This window comes from Pithys albifrons, chromosome 27 (genome assembly GCF_047495875.1).
Source record: "Pithys albifrons albifrons isolate INPA30051 chromosome 27, PitAlb_v1, whole genome shotgun sequence".
Classification (NCBI taxonomy): domain Eukaryota; kingdom Metazoa; phylum Chordata; class Aves; order Passeriformes; family Thamnophilidae; genus Pithys; species Pithys albifrons.
In genome coordinates this window covers 2,072,716-2,094,042 of record NC_092484.1, presented here as the reverse complement: position 1 = coordinate 2,094,042, position 21,327 = coordinate 2,072,716, and the positions used below count along the sequence as shown (strand labels likewise).

Genomic DNA, 21,327 nt, shown 5'->3' with positions numbered 1-21,327 from the left:
CCCCTCTCTGCCCCCCCACCCCCTTCCCGCGCCTGCGCACTGCGCGCTTTGTTCCCCCTCCCCTCGGCCTGTCGCTCCCCACCATTTTGTGCCGCGATCGCGGGGTTTGCCGCGGGGCTGCGCCGTGTCCTCTGCTGCGCGCTCGGGCTTGAGGCGAGACACCGCAAGGCGCCTTAATGGCGGAGAGTCAATCAGCGGCCGCACTGGGGGACTTCACATCCCTTGGCGGGGCCGCGACTTTCGGCGGCGAACCCGAGACGCGGCGGCTGAGCGAGCTGCGAGTCATCGACCTGCGGGCCGAGCTCAAGCGCCGCAACCTGGACAGCGTGGGCAACAAGAGCGTGCTCATGGAGCGGCTGAGGAAGGTGAGGCGAGCGCGGGCGGGGGCGCTGTGAGGGGAGAGGGGGGGCGGGCGGTGCCATCCGGGTCCTTCGGGCCCGGCGCGCTCGGCGCGTGCGCGGTGCGGGGAGAGACGGGGCCTGAGGGGAGAGAGGGAGCCCTGAGGGGAAAGAGGGGGAGAGTCCTGAGGGAAGCGGGGGAGAGTCCTGAGGGAAGAGGGGGAGGGTCCTGAGGGGAGAGAGGGAGGGTCCTGAGGGGAGAGAGGGAGGGTCCTGAGGGGAGAGAGGGAGGGTCCTGAGGGGAGAGGGGGAGAGTCCTGACGGGAGAGAAGGAGCCCTGAGGGGAAAGAGGGGGAGCCCTGAGGGGAGAGGGGGAGAGTCCTGAGGGGAGAGAGGGAGAGTCCTGAGGGGAGAGAGGGGGAGTCCTGAGGCGAGAGAGGGGGAGTCCTGAGGCGAGAGAGGGGGAGTCCTGAGGGGAGAGAGGGAGAGTCCTGAGGGGAGAGAGGGGGAGTCCTGAGGGGAGAGAGGGGGAGTCCTGAGGGGAGAGAGGGGGAGTCCTGAGGGGAGAGGGGGAGAGTCCTGAGGGGAGAGGGGGAGAGTCCTGAGGGGAGAGGGGGAGAGTCCTGAGGCGAGAGAGGGGGAGCCCTGAGGGGAAAGAGGGGGAGCCCTGAGGGGAAAGAGGGGGAGCCCTGAGGGGAAAGAGGGGGAGCCCTGAGGGGAGAGAGGGAGAGTCCTGAGGCGAGAGACGGGGCCCTGAGGCGAGAGAGGGAGCCTGGCGGGAGAGGCCAAGCCCTGAGGGAAGCAGGGCCGCCCAGCCCTGAGGGGAAATGCCGGGCCCTGAGGGGAGTGGGGCCCGCGGCCCTGCCTGGGGACTCCCTGGGTGAGCGGTTTGTTTGGCCACCGGCGTGTCCCCTCCGTCCCTCGCACCGCCACACACACCTCGCCTTGCTTCGCCTGGGCCGCCCGCCCGCCGCTCCTTTGGAGCGACGCTCCCGTTCCACTCAGTGAAATCTGAGACGGCCTTCCACGATTTGCGCTCCCATTCGCCTAACATGCTCCTCTTTTCCATTTTATTTTCCTGTGCTTCCTTTCGGTACGCTTCAGAGAGTGGGCAGAGTTGGGAGGAATCTCAGTGGTTCACTGGTCCAGCCTCCCTGCAGGGCCATCGCAGGGCACATAGCACGGGGTTGTGTCCAGACGGTTCTGGAATACTTCCAGCCAGGGAAACTCCACACCATCTCTGTCCAGTGCTTGGTTACTGCACAGGAAAGAATTTTTTCCTCCTGCTCAGGTGGAACTTTCCATGCATCAGTTTCTGCCTGCTGCCTCTTGTCCTGTTGTGTGGCACCACCACAATTCACCTGACCCCATCTCTCTGGAATATATTTTCACAGACTTTCATAGTCAGTCCTGGCTTTTTTATGGGTTCTAACAGGCTTGCACACTGAGAAAAAAGCGACTGTCAGTTGTGCCTGAGTTCCTGTAGCAATCACTCTTAGTTTTATACAGTTGAAGAACTTCTCTGCTAAAGGGGAGCTTTGCTTCTCAGTCATAGGTTGATTTGGCTGTTGGGGTGGTGTCAGACCCTCCTGTTCAGGGTTTCTAACAGGAGATGGAGCTGCCTGGCTGTAAGACCTGAACTAAGGAGAGATGCCAGTGGCAAATCCTTAAAATGCAGCTGTGGTTTAACCCCAGTGGGCAGTTCAGCACCACAGGACTGCACCCTTTATCCCTCACTGCTTGCAGGATGGGAGCTGGAAGTGGAAGGGTAAGAGTGAGAGTAAAGCTTACAGATTGTATGAAGACAGTTTAATAATTTTTTAAAAAAAAGAGCAACACAGGTGAAGAAAATTGATAAAACATCCAAGAAAAAGAAGTGATGTAAAAGAGAATAATTGCTTACTGTCAACTGATTGATGCTGAGCTTGTCCCCAAGCAATGACAACCCCACCAGCTTCCACTCCCACCGGTTTTACTGCTGAGCACAGCATTGTATGGTCTGGAATTGGCCCGGAATTGTGTGGTCTGAACTTGGGGCAGTTGGGGTTGGGTGTGTGGCTGTGCCCCTTCCCAATTCCTTGTGCTCCCCCAGCCCCTCACTGGTGGGGCAGTGCAAGGAGCAGAAAAGGCCTTGACACTGTGTGAGCTCTGCTCAGTAATAACTCAAACATCCCTCTCCTCAGCACAAATCCAAACAGCCCCATGCCAGCCACTGTGAGGGGAATTAACTATCCCATCCAAAGCCAGTACAAATGCACACCAACAGAGAACACAGTAGACATCACTGCTGTTTCCAATAGGCTATTGAGGAGGAAGGAGGAGATCCTGATGAAATTCCTGTGGCCTCAGAACTGACCAACAAGAGAATGCCAAAAAGAACTACCAAAGGTACAGTGTCTGGACACTTCAGTCCCATTGTTTGCAAGGAGCCAGAACTTACAAAGTTGATGTCTTCTGTTTCATTAGTTTAATTTAAAAAAAAATGCTTCTTACCTTATGGAAAAAACCTCTTCCATTAGTCAGCAGTAGCAAGTTTAAATAATATGACACTTCACTGTAATTTGTTAGCAAGTCTTGAAACCTGCAGATGAGACTGTAAATTGCAGGTATTTCTGTACTTGTGACCATGAGTGTAGACTTGTGTCAGGTACAGAACAAGCATTAAGAGCCTGTGGAAAGCTTTTCAGTGCTTTAAGTATGTTTTACTTAAGAACATTAAATATTGTGTGTGCTTATATGAGTTGCTCATAGCCAGTTCTTAAAAGAATTCTGAAGAGAAATGGACTGCGAAGCTGCTTCTTTTAAGATGGGGATTGCTAAAATAGAGAAAACAGTTCTCTGAATATTTTGCTGGTGAATGTGATGTGTGTGTCCAGAATCTTAAAAGTGAATGCTAATTCTAAATTAGTATAATTAAGGGAGTTTTTTTGGTAACAATCTCAGGGTGTTATTTTTAAATGGAACACCCCCCTGGGCAGTGTTGTCTTTTTAGTATTGGAGTGTGGTGGAGTGAGACTGTAACTGTAGGAAACTGTATCTGTGCTACGTGTAATTTGTGCTGTTTGCTTGTATGGAGTGCAAAGTTACATCAGACACCCAGACTTCTGAATCAGTATCTAATGATTTCTTGTAACAAACTCAGTGTTGAATAGATAATTTCCTGAAGATTAAACATGTTACAAAATTCAGTGCTACATCTCACTGCAGTGATACTATTTTTAGGAAGAAAACCAGAAGAAGAAGGAGTTGAAGACAATGGTCTGGAAGAAAACTCTAGAGACGGGCAGGTAAGTGAAATTGTGATTGCAATTACTAAGAATATTCACCTATTAACCCACAATAAATACACATTTACCCTTTTTCTTTCTGTAGGAGGATATTGAAGCAAGTCTGGACACCTTGCAGGACATTGACATGATGGATATTAGTGTGTTGGATGAAGCTGAAATAGATAATGGCAGTGCTGTGGACTGTGGAGAGGATTATAGTCCTGACAACATCCTCGATTCTCTGTCTGATAATAAAGACAATGTCGAAGCAGAAATGAAAGAACTTCCAGATCAGCTAACAGAAAACGAGGTGAGTAGAGGTCTTTGCAGTTTTTCAGGAGATATTTAATAAGTATATGGGCACCTAACCCCAATGAAAAAGTTATTTCAGTCTAGTAGATTATAGGACATGAATGTGATCTGGATTTGATTTCACATTAACAGCTCCCATGTCCTGCTCTGTCAAGTGGTGCGTGTGCTTGGACTTACCAGAGGCTTGAAATGTTCACAGGAGATGGGTCACTGCCTTCATGACCTTGCAGTGTCATCTTTCCTTAACATGAAACGAGCCTGGAACTGAAAATACTGTATTAGTTTCCATGTTCCCTCTTGCCATTTATGTGTTAGATGGGTTAAAGTGTATATATACATACACCCAGCCATCTTGTTATCTTTATGTATGGAGAGGGAGGAAAATACATTTTCAAATCACAGGTAATTTGAAAACCTTTTCTGCAGAAATAATACTCAGGTTTAAGGCAATTATGTTCTTCTTTTTTTTCTCATAGAGATTAATAAAAGAAGAAGAAAAACTTTATATATTGCCCTGTTCTGACATTGCTAGGCTTTTGACTTGGTTTTGGGAGCAACTTGCAATGTTCATTTACAGAGAGCACAGTCTCCTGCTACTGAATGAACAGGATAATCCATATGTTACATTCACTCTACAGGTCATAGAATGGATTAGGTTGGAAAAGGCCTCTGAGATCATCCAGTCCAACCCTTGATCCAACTCCGAGATCAGCAAGTCCAACCCTTGATCCAACCCCACTGTGATCACCAGCCCAGGGCACTCTGTGCCCTGGGCTGGTGATCACAGTGGGGTTGGATCAAGACGTGGTGGATTCTCCCTCAGTGCCACATCCATAGAACCACAGAATGGATTGGGTTGGAAAAGACCTCTGAGATCATCAAGTCCAACCCTTGGTCCAGCTCCAGTCCCTTTACCAGATCATGGCACTCAGTGCCACGGCCAAGCTCAGTTGAAAAACCTCCAGGGTTGGGGAATCCACCCCCACTCTGGGCAGCCCATTCCAATGCCTGAGCACTCTTGGATCCTTGTAGGGTTTTTTTTAATTTTAGGCTTTTCACTTCCAAAACAGAACATACCATCCTTCCGTGCCTCTGCAGGGTTCTGTTTCTTAATTCTTTTAAGCCTGCACATCTGTCTCAACTTATTATCAGGTGAAACAGGAGATTTTTGCAAACCTCTGTGTTTGATTGGCCTGTCAGTGCCCCAGGAAAGCTGAGGCTTCATGCCCAGCCAGTCTGTCAGTGCCCTGTTATGGGAACCCTTCACTGGGCTGGATCAGAGGCTGGTTGGACTGACCTGCTCAGGGTCAGATGCCAACAGCAAAGAGAGACCCTTCCTGGGTCTCTTCAGTCAAGTTTACTTGCTGCTGGCAACTATTGGTGCCCTTGAAGGACTCAAACTGAACAGTTAATAGAATAATATGATTAATATAATAGGAAATTGTGAAGGTTAAGGTTTGTGGATTGCTGCTGGTGGGGTCTGCTGCAAAAAAACCAATGTAGCAACAAGCTCTTAATTCCTGACCAAAGCTGGCTCAAGTTAATCATTCAGTGCACACAGAGCAGCGTTCTTGCCCAACAGATTGCCCTGTAGGGGAGAAGAAGGTTCAGCCCTGTTACAACAGTCTTCCCTGGCTTTTCCCCATTTTTAACTTGCTTTTATTCTATTACTGCATTTAGATGGAGCTTGACTGACTCATCCATCACCTTCAGTGGGGTGTGGTTGTACCTTGGACAGGGGTAACATCAGTGTCACAGCTGAGGTCACCTTAGGGACAGAGCTGTGCATTGACAGACCAACCAAACACAAAGGGTTGGAGAAAATCTGCCCTTCCATGTGATACCTTGGAACAGAGTCATTCCAACAGCATCCTATGAACCTGAAAGGCAGTTTTGTGGTGTAAATTAAAGGGTTTGTGAGTCACCCAACCAACAAGCTTTGGTTGCATCTTGCCATCAGCTCCTCAGGAAGGGACATTTTGGGGATATGTTTTGGTTTTGGAAAAGTACAAATGTAGGTCAGCCTCATTTATAACTTGTTTTTTTCATTCAGAAACTAAAAAGTGGGAAAATGGAGAAGCACTTTCAGTAACCACAGAAATGTGAAATAAATTTCCTCACTAAATGAGAATAACTTTGAAATAGACAATGTCATCTTGTTGAAATTAAAATGAAAGGTAATAGGAGAAAGATACTTAATCCTCAAGAATGTTTATATGTTGCTGCTTATTCTTGGTCACAGTCTGAAATAACAACTGAAACTTGTCAAATACTTAAAAATATTTCTGTTTTTTTGATAGGGAAAATTGAATACAGGTGTATTCCCTGTAAGCTACTTTTGGTAAGAAATTACATCATTTCTTTTTTACTCTTTTAGGAAGATTATGATGAAATTAACAACAATTTAGAGGCCTCCTCTTCTGATTTAATTGAAATGAAGGTAAATTGAAAATGTGGCTGTATTGCAGATTGTTCTATCAGTTTGTTGTATTGCCAGTATTCACTCTGTTCTCACACTAAAAAGAAATGTAGTCATAATATGAAACTGTGACAGAATGCAAGACATCCACGATCTTGTTCAGTATATTATCTGTGAGGTGAGAATGTCCTGTGGTTTTGTTGCTTTCTTTCTCCTGCTGATTATATAAAACAGCAGCTGGGTTTGTTTCCTCCCTGTAGTTGCTGCAGTCATACACAAAGACACCTTATTGGTCTTTTTAAAATTCAGAGTCAGTTGTGACAATTCAGTTGTGGCTGATATTTTGATGTGCCAGAAAAATTACCTATATAAAATACTCAGTTCCAGTGGATAATGAAAAGCAGAGCTAAATGTAGTAGGTGAATTTGTGTAGTCTCAATCCTGGGCTTGGGCAGGGAGTTTCTATTATTCTGTGTTAGAAAACACTTTTTATCAAATCCTCATTCTGTGTTGTTCTTTTATCCCAAACAGAAAATGGAGAAGCTACACTTGGAGCCAGGTACTGTTAAAGAAAAATATATTCCTGTCTATTCAACTAATACTTTTTAAACCATTAACTTAAAAAACCCAAGCAAACAAACATAATTTGCATTATTTTTATGATGGACAATCCAGATCATGCAGGGTCATAGAGATTGGAAACCCAATCATATCCCCAGATCTGTGAAGTGATGCTTGTCATCTTTGAAATATTTCCAGTGACATGAAATGGTTTAAAAACCTGTTAAACTACATAAATGGATTTAGAGAAGTTAATCACAGTTTAAAAGCTAAATATTCTACTTGTAAACAGATCTTGTGATATTGCACACACCTTAACTCTGTTACTAAGTAGAGGGCAGTGAAAGCAGTAAAAAGATATTGTAGGGCACTAAAATGTAAAGATTAGTTACTGGATACAGAAGAAAGAAGAGAGTTTCTTCATGGAAATTTCATACAGATACTTTTCACTTTCTGGACTGCAAACACACTCATGCACCATCAGAAGATGCCCAGTTCTCATGTTGGACTGTCTGCTAAAAGAATGTCACAGAAATTTAAAAACTGAACTCTCAGTGCCTTGGTACGTTCAGTTAAGCCTCTCGGACTGTGGAAGCTGACTAGAGAAGAAAAGAGCTGAACACTTTGCTGAAGAATATGGAGGATGAGCGAGAAGTTTTTTGTTAAATCTGTGGGGGCATTTTTCTTGCCTGTTACGGTGTGAGGGCTGATTTGGTCGTTGGTGAGAGAGCAGTTAGCGTAGCACTGTAACACTGTGTACACTAGGGTTTTCCAATCTCTGTGTAGCTTAGAGTTCTCTTGGTGTTAGTGTGGCAGCCATGCCAGTTCCACATTTGTGATTGCTGTATTTCCCTGGTGATTAAATCTTGTGCCATTCTATTCCTGTTAAATCCGTAGAAAATGAGAAAATACTCGACATTTTGGGGGAAACTTGTAAATCTGAAGTACTTAACGAAGAAAGTTCCGAAGCGGAGCGGCCGCAAGCACAGGAAGCAAGTCAGGAGGTGCCAGGCAAGAGGCTGGCGGAGGAAGAGGACGCTCTTGGTGCCGCCGCTCAGGTGGAGGAAGAGGCTTTAGATTTGGACAGCAAGTCGGCCCAGGCTATGGCAAGGAAGGAAGCAAAGCGTTTAGTTGTAGCGAAAGGGGAGACATGTGAACAGACTGTAGAGGAAGAGAAGCAGCCGGACTGTGAATGTGTAGGAGTAGAGAGCCTGAGCGAGCAGAGTAGCAAACGCTGCCAAGGCGCGGAAGCCTCAGGTGGGGAACCGGCGGCCAAAGGCGCAGGCCCCGAAGGCCAAGCTAGCAAAGAAGATGGCAAGAGACCAGAAGAGAAAGCTAATTCTGAGGAATCCCCTGCCACTAAAGAGTCCTCAGCCAGTGAGGGCGGTGATCAGAAAAAGAGGTTTGTTTTTTCTCCGTTCTAGACCAGATGCTATCTTTTATCGTTGGTCCTTAAGTGATGCGAATAAGCTGTTTCCTTCAATTGGCCACCGAGACTGCTGAAATTGTAGCCTCTTCCTAAAGAGTGTGTTTGATTTCTCCATGTGCAGATATTTTTAATTTTTTGTTTTTTAAACGCAGTGGGTTTGATTTCTTTCCTTCCTCAACCTTCAAAGGTTGTTTTCCCAAATTACTCTTATTTGTAATCGTCTTTTTAATGTAAGTCTGTTTAAGAATCTGACTTCGTTATTTCTTGTCAGATTTCTTAAATCAAGTATACAAAGGTGTGTTTTCGTTTGCAACGTATTTTCTGGTAGGTATTTAATTTAGCTTTTTTCATAATTTATCTTTAGTCACTTCCCTTTCTGACTTGAATAATGTGGTGTTTTGTCTTTAGCCCTGTTGAGGAGGACAGAGATGCAAAGACAACCTCAAAAGATGAGAAAGGTACGTTTGTTTTCAAAAGCAGAACTTCACTGATTGCTTGGATAGCTGTTTGTGTTGGATGGGGTATCTCAGCAGGGAAAGCATTGCAATCCATAGTTGTTAAATAGTATGATTTCACCTGTTTCTGGATTTTCTTTATTCATACCAAAATAAGTATTTTCCTTTTATTTTCTAAGAATATCTGCATTGCACTTTTTGTATCTTGATATTCAAAGGTAGACATTAATGCATGTCAGGTGTGCCTTCTGTGGAACTAAAACATTTGCTAACACCTGTTGGTCAAAAACCTTTTGGAGTTGTTTTTGCTGTACTCTATACTTGTGATTCTTCATACCATCTTCTGTTTTGCTGACCTAAGTTGGGGTCCAGTATTCATGTATTTGAATGCCACAGAAACTCACAGCTCCATGTTGTCTTCAAATTAAATCAATTTATTAAATCTTTGTCCATGCAGATCCTGTTTGTGGTGCAAATATGCATCATAAGCAAGAAAAAAAAATGTAATCAGCAGTCAAGTGCCTGCTCCTCCTTTTCATTGTGCATCTTCCTTTTAATACATCAGAGAGCTGAGTCTTTGCAGGTCACCCCACCTCTCTATTCTCCTCTGCCTGAGCAGAGCAGAAAATGTAGAACTGACTATTAACATTCTTCTTACACATCACAGGCAGATAGTTCAGCTCTTTTAAGTGTGGAAGTACCAGCAACTCCTGTAATAAGCAAGAAACTCATTATAAGGTCTGTCTACTGACTGGACAGGAGGAATGTGTTTGGTTTTAATTGAGTTTTACAACACAGACTCAATAACTGTCAGCTGCTTTTTCCAGCATCCAGGGTTATACCTATTTGTGCAGCCTGCTGGCCCTCACTGTCAGCTCCATTAGGGTCTGTTCACCCTACAGTCTGTAGTCTTGTGTTCTCTTATTTCAGAATATTTAAAGGGGTATTTTGGGCATGCTGTTGTTTACCTCAGGGCTTGAGTCTATTTTTCTTTTGTGAACTGAGAAAACTCTTGAACAAGTTTGCATTCAGAACAGCTTTCAGGAACCTGGGTGTCTGATACCCACCTTGCACACCTTTCTCCAGAGGATGTGCTGTGTTCTGTAACCTTTGTTTTAATCATTTTCTGGCTTAGTGAACAGCAGTGGTGAGAGGGAGCTGCTTCTTTATGGAGCATTCTCTGCAGGCAGAGCAAAATGATTGAGCCAGAAGTTACAAAACTATACCCAAGTCAGTTCTGACTCATACCTGGCTATTTGCCCACCTGTGTGAAAGGATTTAATTTAGGATGGATAAATTTATGAGCTCATAGTCTGGTGGACTTGGCAGTCAGTGGATGTGTTTCTGAAGAATGGCTCAAGTGCTGGGGGTTGTTCTAAATTGTTCTCATTTCTAAATTAGAGAATATTTTCAAGTCTCAGTGTTTCTTTGTCTGAGAAGTGCAGTACCATTACAGGAGCACCTTTTTAAGTCTTATGCAAGGGCAAAAACTGGAGATGTTGGGACTGATCAACAGTTAATCAAAGAGGACATTAAAATAGTTTAAATCATCAGTAAAATATCAGAAAGAAGATAGTTCTCATTTCCCCCTCTCTCCAGGATTCTCATGGCAGTGTAATTGCAGGGAGTCTTTTTTAAATTGAAGAAATGTGTGGGGTAAAAGCATCAAAGCCTGTGGATCAGCTTTTTAAAACACCAAGACACTGCATTTCCCATGTGTTTTCATGCATGATCTACCTTTGTCCCTTCACTTCTTGGGGTGGATAATGCAGGTGGATATCTGTTCTCCATACAAAAGACCTCTTTTTTTTGTTTGGGGTTTTTAAGAGATGTGTACAAATGATTACATCCTTCCCTAGGAATTTTTATAAATATTAACAACTATGTTCTCACTGCTAAGCTCATGACACTGAAAAAAGTTACCAGGAAGTAAGAGGTGGGAAAGACACATATATCAAATAGCATTTTGGAAGGGTTATGGAAAAAATACCTCCCACAATAAAAGCAATTCTGTGAAATTCCATATGTATTCCAAAAAAGGCATATGGAAGCAGAGAGCTGGAGTGGAACCTGCTTCCCTCCACTCACTGAAGCCTTGGAACTGAACACTGCCAAGACTGATAGAAGGACAGTGAAGACATTTCAAAGGAGACTGGAAACTGTCCTTACCTAAATGCTTCTGCTGAAATGCAAACACTAAAACTTTGAGCACAGATCAAACACTTTTTAATCACTGGATGTTGGATTTTCAGACTTTGCAAGTTCATAACCATTTATAAAATGGTCTTTCAGGTTTAGGTAGAAATTTGGACAGGTGTTCTGTAGTTCCTGCAGGGTTAAAGCAAGCTGGGCCATTCTAACTCCTGTAACTGAAGTCAGACTTCATTTGCCAACAGGGGGATCTGTGTGGGCAGAAAAAGGAGAGAAATTTTCTTGTTTTTTTATGGTGAATGCCTTCCCTTGGAGAGGTGCATCCCATCATCATTCCTGTGGAGTTGGGGGGATAAGGAGGGCAAGACATGAGCAGACACGTTGCTAACACAACTCCTGCAGGTCTTCTGTCTTTTCCTGTCAGTGCAGAGTTACTGGGATCTATCCAGTCACATGTGGAAGAGCTTCAGATACTTCAGAGGTGCCCTGGTCCAGCTGCTTTCCTGAAGAAAGATACAACACTCCTCTGTGTCAATGCTTTTAGTTCCATCCAAGTTTTGGGACTTGTAATGCCACTTCCCTTCAGGCATCCAAATCGTGGGAGGAGAATGTCACACATTTCATTTCACTTGCTCTATGATACTAAAATTTAAAAGATTTGTGGTACTGCTCCTTTTTAATTCAGAAGAAGTTGTTAATTAGGATTTTGGCTGTGTCCTGGTTTTTGTTTTCCTAATTAGGTCGTGTTACCAGCAGTTCTGGTAGAAACTTTTGGGTGAGTGGATTGGCCTCCACTACCAGAGCAACAGATTTGAAGAATCTGTTTAGCAAATACGGGAAGGTAAGGGGGTATTTTTGTTTGGTTTTTTGTTGTGGGTTTTTTCACTTGAAACAGTAAGACTTCTTAAGCTCCTGTCACTGAAAGTTTTAGTCAAGGGAATCCAATTATCAAAAATATTATGGGATATCAAGGATTGTGGAAGTACACACTGAATGGCTGAGGGTTTTTTATTTGGTTGCTGACTTGCAAAAACACATAAAATTCCATTTTTGGTCCTTTATTTGAAACAATCATTAACTGTTCACACATCCTTCTGTCTCCTGTGCTGTACTACAGTATTTTTACCTGCTGTAAATGCAGTCAGTGATGAATTCAATGTTTATTAAAGACTTCCTTAGGACTAAGTAAAATATACAATAAGGGTTGAAACACAATTATTGGGGAATATTTTAAGAATTGCCCTGGTATCTGAAGTTTTTTATCTAGAGTTGGCACTTTTTGTTTGGGTAGTTTGGGATATGGGGAGGTGGTTTTGTTGGCAGGTCCTGCAGTTATTGATGCCAGAAAAAATGGCAAGACAAATCTTCCTGTCAGCTGGAAAATTGAAAGGGCTGTTTTAGTAGAAGTCTGGTGTCAGAGACATCAGTGAGGATTTCTGTCAGACCTTTGAAGCCTGTTTAAATCAGCAGATTGTAGTAAAAGAAAACTTTATGTCCAAGGAATTTGCCATTGGATGTTTTACCAGTGAAAATACTCTGGAACTTAAATATGTACAAATAGGTACAAAAATGAATTAAGTGCAGCACAGCTTTGAGATGGTCTGAAAGTCATAAGACCAGTAAAACCTTTTTAATGTTCCTTGTAACAATAAAAATGCAACACCTGGCTTAGAATTCCATCTGATAACACCTAGAATGTTGGTCACAAAGATATGCTACAAAATTTTAAATGTAATTAAAAACTAAAAGATAGCAAACCTAGCATTTGCCTCTAGATAGATGCCATTGTAACATTTAGTTATTTAAATAAAATTGCACTTATTTTCTTTAGGGTATTAGCAAAGCTTCCTAGAAGTAGATGTACATGTGCAATAAATCAAATGCTCAGAAGTAGGTTCTTTATTCAGCTGTGCTTTAAAGTGCAACACCTCTGAAATGTGCCTCATTTCTGTAATGCAGTGAGCTGTGCTGAACACATGAGCATAAGCAAACACCACTTATGTGGGCTTTTCAAGCTCTCCTTTTTGAGGAAACTTCCTATTTCTTAATGAAGATTGCAGGTGACATTGTTGTCCCTCAGCACTGACATGGAGGCATTTTTGGGGGAGAAGATGAGACTTAGCAGTTGAGTTTGCATTAGCATTTATGGGGAAATGGGCTTAAAAACTTCTATTGGTTTTTCTCTCTTATACCTAAGCAGAGTGATCTTATTGATGCAAAGTTAGATGCCTTTTTTTTTTCTTTTTTTCATTGTCCCCTTGTCTTCCTCCAGAAGAGAGTTCAGTCTTTGTTGGCTCTCATCTCATCTCATCTCATAGAATCATAGAATCAGTTGGGGTGGAAAAGACCTCCGAGATCATCAAGTCCAACCCTTGGTCCAACTCCAGTCCCTTGACCAGATCATGGCACTCAGTGCCACGGCCAAGCTCAGGTTAAAATCTCCAGGGATGGGGAATCCACCCCCTCTCTGGGCAGCCCATTCCAATCCCTGAGCACTCTCTCTGCAAAGAATTTTTTCCTGATATCCTTGATTCAGCTTTTATAGCAACAGAAGCATCCTTGCCTCTAAGCAACACTCCTTTTGTGTTTGTTAATCTCATAAAGCCACAAATTTCCTGAATGATTATGGGCAGGAATCAGAGAAGTGGAGTTTGCAGTTCTTGCTTGTTACAGTAACACCTCTTTATTGTGGAAAGGTGGTGGGTGCCAAAGTGGTGACCAACGCCCGCAGTCCCGGCGCTCGCTGCTACGGCTTTGTCACCATGTCAACAGCTGAGGAGGCAACAAAGTGTATCACCCACCTCCACAAAACAGAGCTACACGGGAAGATCATTTCTGTGGAAAAAGTGAGTACTGGTCCTCAAAGACATCAAGCTCCCATCAGATTGTGCAAATGGTCGAGGCCACATTCTCAGCTGATCATGTGCAAAATAAATTGCAGGCAAAAAATGAACCTGCTGGGAAGAAGACGAGTGAAAAGAAAGAGAATGAAGCAAAGAGAGAAACAGTCAGTGAGAGGTACTGTCTAAAAATTCTCTGTCCAAAGGTGTTTTGTTCCTCAATCTGTGCTGATGTCAGGGAAAACCAAAGTTCCAGTAAGAATTTCTGTGGCAAACACTCAAAAAGAGGAGCACGTGCCTTTTTTCCATGAGATAAACTTCTGTTGATGTTCAGTGCTCAGTTTAACATGTTTCTGTTACGTGCATTGAAAAGAAGTTGCATTTTCAAGCACACCTTTTAACTGAGCTGTGCTTGGGTTTTAGTGGTGATGGTGGTGCTTTCATGTCTTAAACTCTGGGAAAGACCATTTGAGAATTTTGCCCTGTATGTCCCTGTTTCTTCATTACCTTTTGTCTCTCACTGGAATAGGATCTCCTCCAGTGATGGTGGTCACAAACAGTTAAAAGAGTGTTGTCCAAGATCCTGTTTCCAGAACATGTTCCTTCAGCACTGTGTTTTTTCTCTCTGACTTTACTGAAAGTAGCTGAATAAGACACTAAGAAAGTGAACAAGACACTAAGATCTTTGCTTTAATTATCTTCCTGAGGCATAACTTTTGCTCAATGCTATTTGCTGAGACCTTTTTGCTTTTATTCCACTGTCACATTGTCTAAGATAAACTTTGTGGGCATTAAGCACATCATGGTGTGACTTTTTCCTCATGCTTCCAGCTGAGATCCCTGAATCACAGCCAAGTGTTTTGACAACTGCACTGGATGGTCTGCATGTCTTGTTTTCTGGTGTAGGATGTTGTGGAAGGAAATGTTTGGAAATCTAATTATGGCTGTTATCACATCAGAATTCTGATTTTTTACTGTGTTTCATTCTCCTTGAATTTCCTTTTCTCTTAGTCTGTAATAGTCTGATCTGTATCAATATTAGTCTGATCTGTATCAGTATTAGTCTGATCTGTATCAGTATTATTCTGATCTGTATCAATATTAGTCTGATCTGTATCAATATCTATCTACAGACCTGGCAGTGTTAAAAGGGATGAGAAATCTGACCAAAAAGATGATCCTAAAAAGACAGAAGACAAAGATGAAAAGGAAAAAAAAGATAAAGATGAACAGAAGTCTGGTTCATCAGATCAACCTAAAACTGTTAAGTCAGGTAATCTGGCTATTCTTTTTCTAATAGAATAAAATATATGTTGACAAATGGATATTTAATTGTAGGTAGTTCTTTCTAAAGAACTGCCAGTGTTATAGGATTGTTTCAGATTCTTAGTTGGAAATCCAGAATGTATAAGGGGAGGTGTTTTGGGGGGAGATGTGATATTGTATCATCCTTAAGCACTTGGAGTAGGTGTGGGGAAATAACTGGTTTTGCAGAGAGGGTTCCATGCCCATTTCCACATTTTAGAGAACGTAACTTCTATCATAGCAGTGAGTGGTGTGGGTTGTGTAGTTTTGATTGTTTTTTCCACCTCTGATTTTATTTAGGAAGCAAAGGAACAGAGAGAACAGTAGTAATGGATAAATTCAAAGGAGAACCTGTTATTAGTGTGAAAACATCAACCACATCAAAAGACAGAGTAAGTAAAGTTTCTGTGTGGGAAACATTTTCCTTAAAAACAAATACTGAATCCTGCCAGGCTACATGTAACCCACAACTGGCCTTCCAGTTTGTCCAATTAGAGTTTCCATAACATGGATTTAGATCTTAATTAGTAAAATACCTTTTGTTTGGCTGATACCGTATTCAGCAGTCAAATCCTGCCAAACAAATGTGGGAAGGGATTGCTGTGTTAATGCACAGTGTGTCTGTAATGTTAAAAAAAGAACAGCTTTTCTGAAAAGTGCAGGGACCAAGCTTGGAGACAGGACATGTACGAATGGAAACAGGGCTTAGAGGGTTTGTGATAGTTGTCCTTTAATAAATTTTCTCCACTTCACTGTTCAATACAGAGCGTTAAGAGCCAGGATCGCAAGTCAGAGAGCAGAGAGAGACAAGGCATTGTGCCATTTGACAAGATCAAAGCACAGCGGAAAATGAGGGAGGCAGAGCAGCGCCGGTAAGAACAACACTGAGACTGGGTGACTTTTTTCCACTATAGTGCATGTTTTATTTTCATTTTGGTTAAATGAAAGAGGTAAAGAGATCAGAGGAGTTCAGTATTTTTTTTCACTTGTAACTTGTTACATGTTCATGGGTCACGTATCTCCTGAACTTTATTCAGGTATTTAATTATTTTGAGTGGGGGTTTATTTTTGTTTTCATGATGTTTAACACAGGATAAAAGTGATAATGGCCATCCTTCAAATTCCCTGCGAGAACTGTTACCTGAGTTCCATGTTTTCCAGACATATTCCTCACCTAAAAGTAGTTGAACTAAACAGGAAGAAAATGCTTTTGTTGTTTTTAATGGAGAGGAAAAGTTTCTCTCTCACAGTTAGATTTCTGAGCTAAAGTCAAGTCATTATCCAGCATAATTTCTTCACAGAATTAAAATATTCTTCACAGATACTTTATTTCAGTGTAAGAAATGAGCTGTGGGCATTGGGATTCAAATCTCCCTGACCACATAGAATTATTTGCCCCCACAGGTGGATTTTGTGGGAGTAATATGATAAGTCTATAAATACAAGTAATTCATGCATACACTGAGTGTCCTCCCTCCCACACCCTTCCCAGGTATAGTTCCAAGGAGCTGAGCAGTCCCTGTGCTATTGATTTTAACACTTCTTTCTCTTTTTTCCCTTTTTATCTTCCCTTATTTGTTGAAGTGTTCCATGTGTAACCTTTCCTTTCTGTTACAACAGCACACGTGAGCGTCGGGAGAGGCAGCAGCACCTTCAGACTATCCGTGAGCGGGAGGAGAGGGAGAGGCTTGAGATTGCCCGGGAGAGACTGGAAATTGAAAGGCAGCGTCTAGAACGGGAACGGATGGAAAGGGAGAGACTGGAAAGAGAACGAATGCACATAGAGCACGAAAGGAGAAGGGAGCAGGACCGGATCCAGCGGGAGAGGGAGGAGCTGCGGCGCCAGCACGAGCAGCTGCGCTACGAGCAGGAGCGGCGCTCTGCCCTGAGGAGACCGTACGACATAGATGGCAGGTGAAGCAGCAAACACAGATGGGGCAAGGGGAAAACGTTGGTGCCAGGTCCTGTCTCATCAGCCTGGGCTGTAAAAAGCCACACATGTGCTCTCAGCATCCATCAGTCAGCTGCTGGTTGCATTGCAGTGATTGTGATTAATAGCTCTAGCCAAGCTATCCTCTCTAAGGTTTTTCAGCTCCACTTTGAACTTAATTACCTTTCTTTTGGTTAAGGAAGGGGGAACAATACCAAAAGTCATTATGTGGGCTAAGATGAACATGTTCTTTTTTCAGGAGGGATGATCCCTACTGGCCAGAGGCAAAACGAATGGCAATGAACGACAGGTACCATTCAGACTTCAGCCGCCAGGATCGATTCCATGACTTCGATCACAGGGAGCGTGGTCGTTACCAGGAGCATTCAATAGACAGGTTGGTGTCTTACCTACACTGTGTTGCCTGAAATCCAAAGACAGCTGTATTTAATACCATATTTTGCTGCCTTTACTGTATGCTTGGTTTGCATTTTATTTTCCAAGTGTAGTTTAGTGGCTGTGGACTTTTTCTTCTGTAACCATGAAGAGACCTGTACTATGCTGTGAGATGAAGCTTCTGGCAGGCTTGTTCAGTGTGTTTTTGCAATGCTGTTCCACATACTTGCAGGATTCTGAAAAATTTCTAAATATTATTGAAGGCACCTAGCATTTTAACAAGAATATTCTGGTTTATACCTCAGGCCTAACTGGCTTTCCCAGGAATCCAAGATGTGTCGTGGCTTCCATATGTTCCAGCTGTTCTTACCTTTTGTATATGTTGGCACTATGTGGAAGCAAGATTTTTCATCTGTGTTTATAGATACATGTATTTTTATACCACAATCTGATTCTGATTGTCTGTTTGTAGGAGAGATGGATCAAGGACAATTATGGGAGATCGGGATGGACAAGTGAGTTGTTTTATAGAGCTACAGAAATATCTTAACATCTTATAACCTGGTTTTCTATAATGTGTGTCAAGATTAAATTTCACAAGTTGAGAATTACATAATATCTCCCAAAATTCATGTGAATAATCAGATTGTCTTCAGTAAGATGAAATTCAAATCAAAGACTTGCTTATTATAAAAGTTACATATAGTTATTCTGACAGAAATCAAAACAAGTGAATTGTGTCAGAGTATTCCAAAAGATTGCACAGAAGAGCCCGAGGTACAAAATACACAATCACTCTATGAGGTTGCATGGAAATAACAGCAAAACTAGTAGAATGTTTGCATTTTTGTGAGGACTGGGAGGAAGACCTTCAGGACACATTCAGGCAGTGAGAGATTAAGAGTCAGGGAATCTTCAAGTGCCCTTTACTGAGCTGTGAGATTTGGAGGGACCTGAATAGGCTGGAGAGTTGGGCAGGGGATCGTATCATTGAGTTCAATAGCAGGAAACCCAAAGTCCTGCTCTTGGGGAGGAATAACCCTGTGCAGGAGTTTGTGCTTGGGATCAACCAGAGAAAAAGCATTTCTGTAGAGAAGGACCTCGGAACTGTGGTGGACAGCAAGCTGATAACAAGTCAGCATTGCACCCTCCTGGCAAAGAAGGCCAGGGCCATCCAGGGGGGCATGAGGAAGAATATTGCTAGAAGGTCAAGGGCTTTTTACTCAGCACCTCTCAGGTGTTCTGTCCCCAGTGCTGGGCTCCCCAGTGCAAGGAGCTTATTGGAGTAAGTGCAGTCCAAGACCACAAAAATGATTAAAGACCCAGAGCATCTTCTGTATGAGGAGAGGCTGAGGGAGCTGGGACTGTTCAGCATGGAGAGATGACTTAGGGTTTGTCTTATCAGTGTGCATTGATACCTCATGGGAGGGAGGATGTGGAGGAAACGTAGCCAGGTGTTGCTCAGTGGTACCACCGACAAGACAAGAGCCAGTGAGCACAAACCTAAACACGTGAAGTTCCATGTGAGGACAACACAAGTCACCTTTAACTGAAGGTGGTCAAAGCTGGAACAGGTTGCATGGAGAACTTGTGAAGTCTCTAGCTGTGAAGATACTGAAAACCCAGTGTGAGACTTCTAGACAGCCTGCCCTGGCTGACCCTGCCTGAGCAGGGGGGTTGGACTGGATGACCTCAGGAGGTCCCTTCCATCCTCAGTGCTTCTGAGATTGAGTAATTACAGCTGAGCAACTTGAAACAATTACCAAGTCTGTTGTGTGCAGTGCTGTGAGTGCTGTTTGCCTTTCAGCATTACCCAGATGAGCGCCACGGAGGGCCCGACCGCCACTCCCGAGACTCCCGAGAAAGCTGGGGCAGCTACGGGTCTGACAGAAGGATGAGTGAAAGCAGGGGGATACCCCCCCAGTCACGGTGAGTGAGCACCCTGAACTGAAAATAGAGTTTCTTGTGCATCTGAGGAATGTTTCTCTGCATGTGAAATTTGGAAGTACAGCTCTTTTTTCCCAACATTAACCCTGAGTGTGTTGGATGGGCTGCAAGTGAGTAGCTCCTTCAGCTTGCCTTGTCCAGCAAAATGTGCATCTTGGCATGATTTTCATAACCTCTCATCTGAAAGTCTTCATGCTTTCAATTAATTCTAACTAGCATTCCTATCAAAGCTTGCTATTTTCAGGGTAGTGGTTCTTCCCCGATACCTTTTTTTCTTATTTGTCATTTTACTTGGTTTGAGCAGAAGGATTCTACTGAGATTTGATTTAACAGATAGCAATATAAGAATACATTTGCATGCACCTTGGTAAAGTATTTGAGTAAGTTGGTTGACTTAAGTTTTTTTACTTGAATCTATTTTGTGTGGTCTGGCTGATGAATTTCATGCCTTTACAGGGATGGACGTGACTGGGGAGATCACAGTCGGAAGTTTGAAGGACATCAGGATCGCTCATGGCAGAGCAGCGTGGATGGAGGGATGATAGGAAGGGATCATGAGAGATGGCAAGGTATGCTTCTTGCACAACACTACTTCATTAGTTGTGCCTTGTAAAGAACAAAAAGACAGGCATTATGGCTGGAGATGAAGTAAAGCTGTTACTGTGGATATAAAAGAAGCATTTTAACTTTTTTAGGTGGAGGTAGAGGCAGACCTGGCCATGTGATGCATCGTGGTGGCATGTCAGGGTAAGGACTTGGAAAGGAGCAAAGTGTTTGTTTTCCTGTTAAGGAACATTTCTTCTATTTATATTGCCCAAAGAAACATTTCATGGGAGCACTGGTTATTGTTGCTTAAGTGTCAAGGATTAATAAAATATTCCCATGGGTTTTATGTAGTGTATCTTATGGAAGAGTGAAAAATCACACCAATAAACTGGGAGAACACCCATTCTAGGAACCTGACCACTGGAGTCACAAGAGAGCACTGAAATGTCTGAATCTCTTTCCAGGCGTGGCAGTTTCATGCAAGGTGGCAATCAAAGTCAGATCATGCATGGAGGAGGAATGCAGGGAGAAGGATTTGCTGGCCAGGAGAGAGCAAACAGACCGAATGATCCTCGTTTTAACCGTCGCTACTGATAGTGTTTAATTTTTAATACAAGGTGGCAATGAAACGAATCTGTTACCCGGGGTTACCATTCATTGTAACTTATGGGCTACTGTAAGTGTAATTTTTTTAAGCTGCTGCCATATTATGTCACTCAATCCAATGTGAATACATTTGTTTTGTAAGGTGTTGTCCATACCCCATTTAAACTGTTTGTTAATGAAGCATTCCATTTTCCATGAATAAACACCAGTTTACAGTTAATTGCTTTTTTCCGGCAGTCCCTGTAAAACTTAATTTATTCACTACATAAACCATGTAACTTTGCTTCAAAGATGAAGTGTCAAAGTGCCTTACAGGTGTCCCTTTGCACTTTCAGTAGCACACAACTCCCAGAAATACACTGCAATACTGTGTTACCTCAGACCTCTCAAAATGAACCAGCCTACCTGTCACCATAACAGAACATCAGTGCAGTTGTCAAAGCTTGAACACCCTGACTCTGCAAAATCGACATAAACTCTTGTAGGACAAGTGGTGAAGAATTTCTTTTCATCTTTTCTCATGTTGGTAGGTATTGTGAAATGTAATATTCTGCAGTCCCTGAAAAAGAAGTTACAGGCTGAGTTAGCAGCACAGCTTCTGTAAGACACAGCAGAGGTACACGTGAACCTCTTACAAGTGCAGGTCAGAATCATTTTATTTAACTTCTGATGGATCAGGGTAGTACAAAACACCAATTTCAGGCCAGTAATTTTACCTAAGAATCCATAATTTCTTTAGAAGACTAGAAACAGCCGTTGGCTGTGCTTTGGCATCCTTTTAAGAATGTATTGAGAACTAATGTGATCATGACATGATCTGTCA

General features: G+C 43.0%; 1 protein-coding gene across 1 annotated transcript; it reads left to right on the top strand.

Annotated features, from left to right (window-relative positions):
* Positions 1-56: 56 nt before the first annotated feature.
* LOC139683333 (scaffold attachment factor B1-like) lies at positions 57-20,724 on the top strand. Its single transcript, XM_071578383.1, has 21 exons — positions 57-365; positions 2,639-2,726; positions 3,561-3,625; positions 3,711-3,917; positions 6,297-6,359; positions 6,870-6,897; positions 7,797-8,301; positions 8,737-8,786; positions 11,675-11,775; positions 13,631-13,780; positions 13,876-13,952; positions 14,908-15,047; positions 15,380-15,471; positions 15,845-15,951; positions 16,700-16,993; positions 17,269-17,406; positions 17,878-17,920; positions 19,213-19,334; positions 19,809-19,921; positions 20,048-20,099; positions 20,363-20,724. The coding sequence occupies exons 1-21, from the start codon at positions 177-179 to the stop codon at positions 20,490-20,492; spliced, it is 2,754 nt and encodes a 917-aa protein (XP_071434484.1). The 5' UTR covers positions 57-176; the 3' UTR covers positions 20,493-20,724.
* The last annotated feature ends 603 nt before the right edge of the window (positions 20,725-21,327 follow it).

What these genes read in the sequence shown, in the direction of transcription:
- LOC139683333 (XM_071578383.1), top strand. Translation starts at nt 177, where the DNA reads ATGGCGGAGAGTCAATCAGCGGCCGCACTGGGGGACTTCACATCCCTT. An exon ending in GGCGGTGATCAGAAAAAGAG is followed by an intron (nt 8,302 to 8,736) that starts GTTTGTTTTTTC and finishes TTTTGTCTTTAG; the next exon opens with CCCTGTTGAGGAGGACAGAG. An exon ending in TGGGAGATCGGGATGGACAA is followed by an intron (nt 17,921 to 19,212) that starts GTGAGTTGTTTT and finishes TTTGCCTTTCAG; the next exon opens with CATTACCCAGATGAGCGCCA.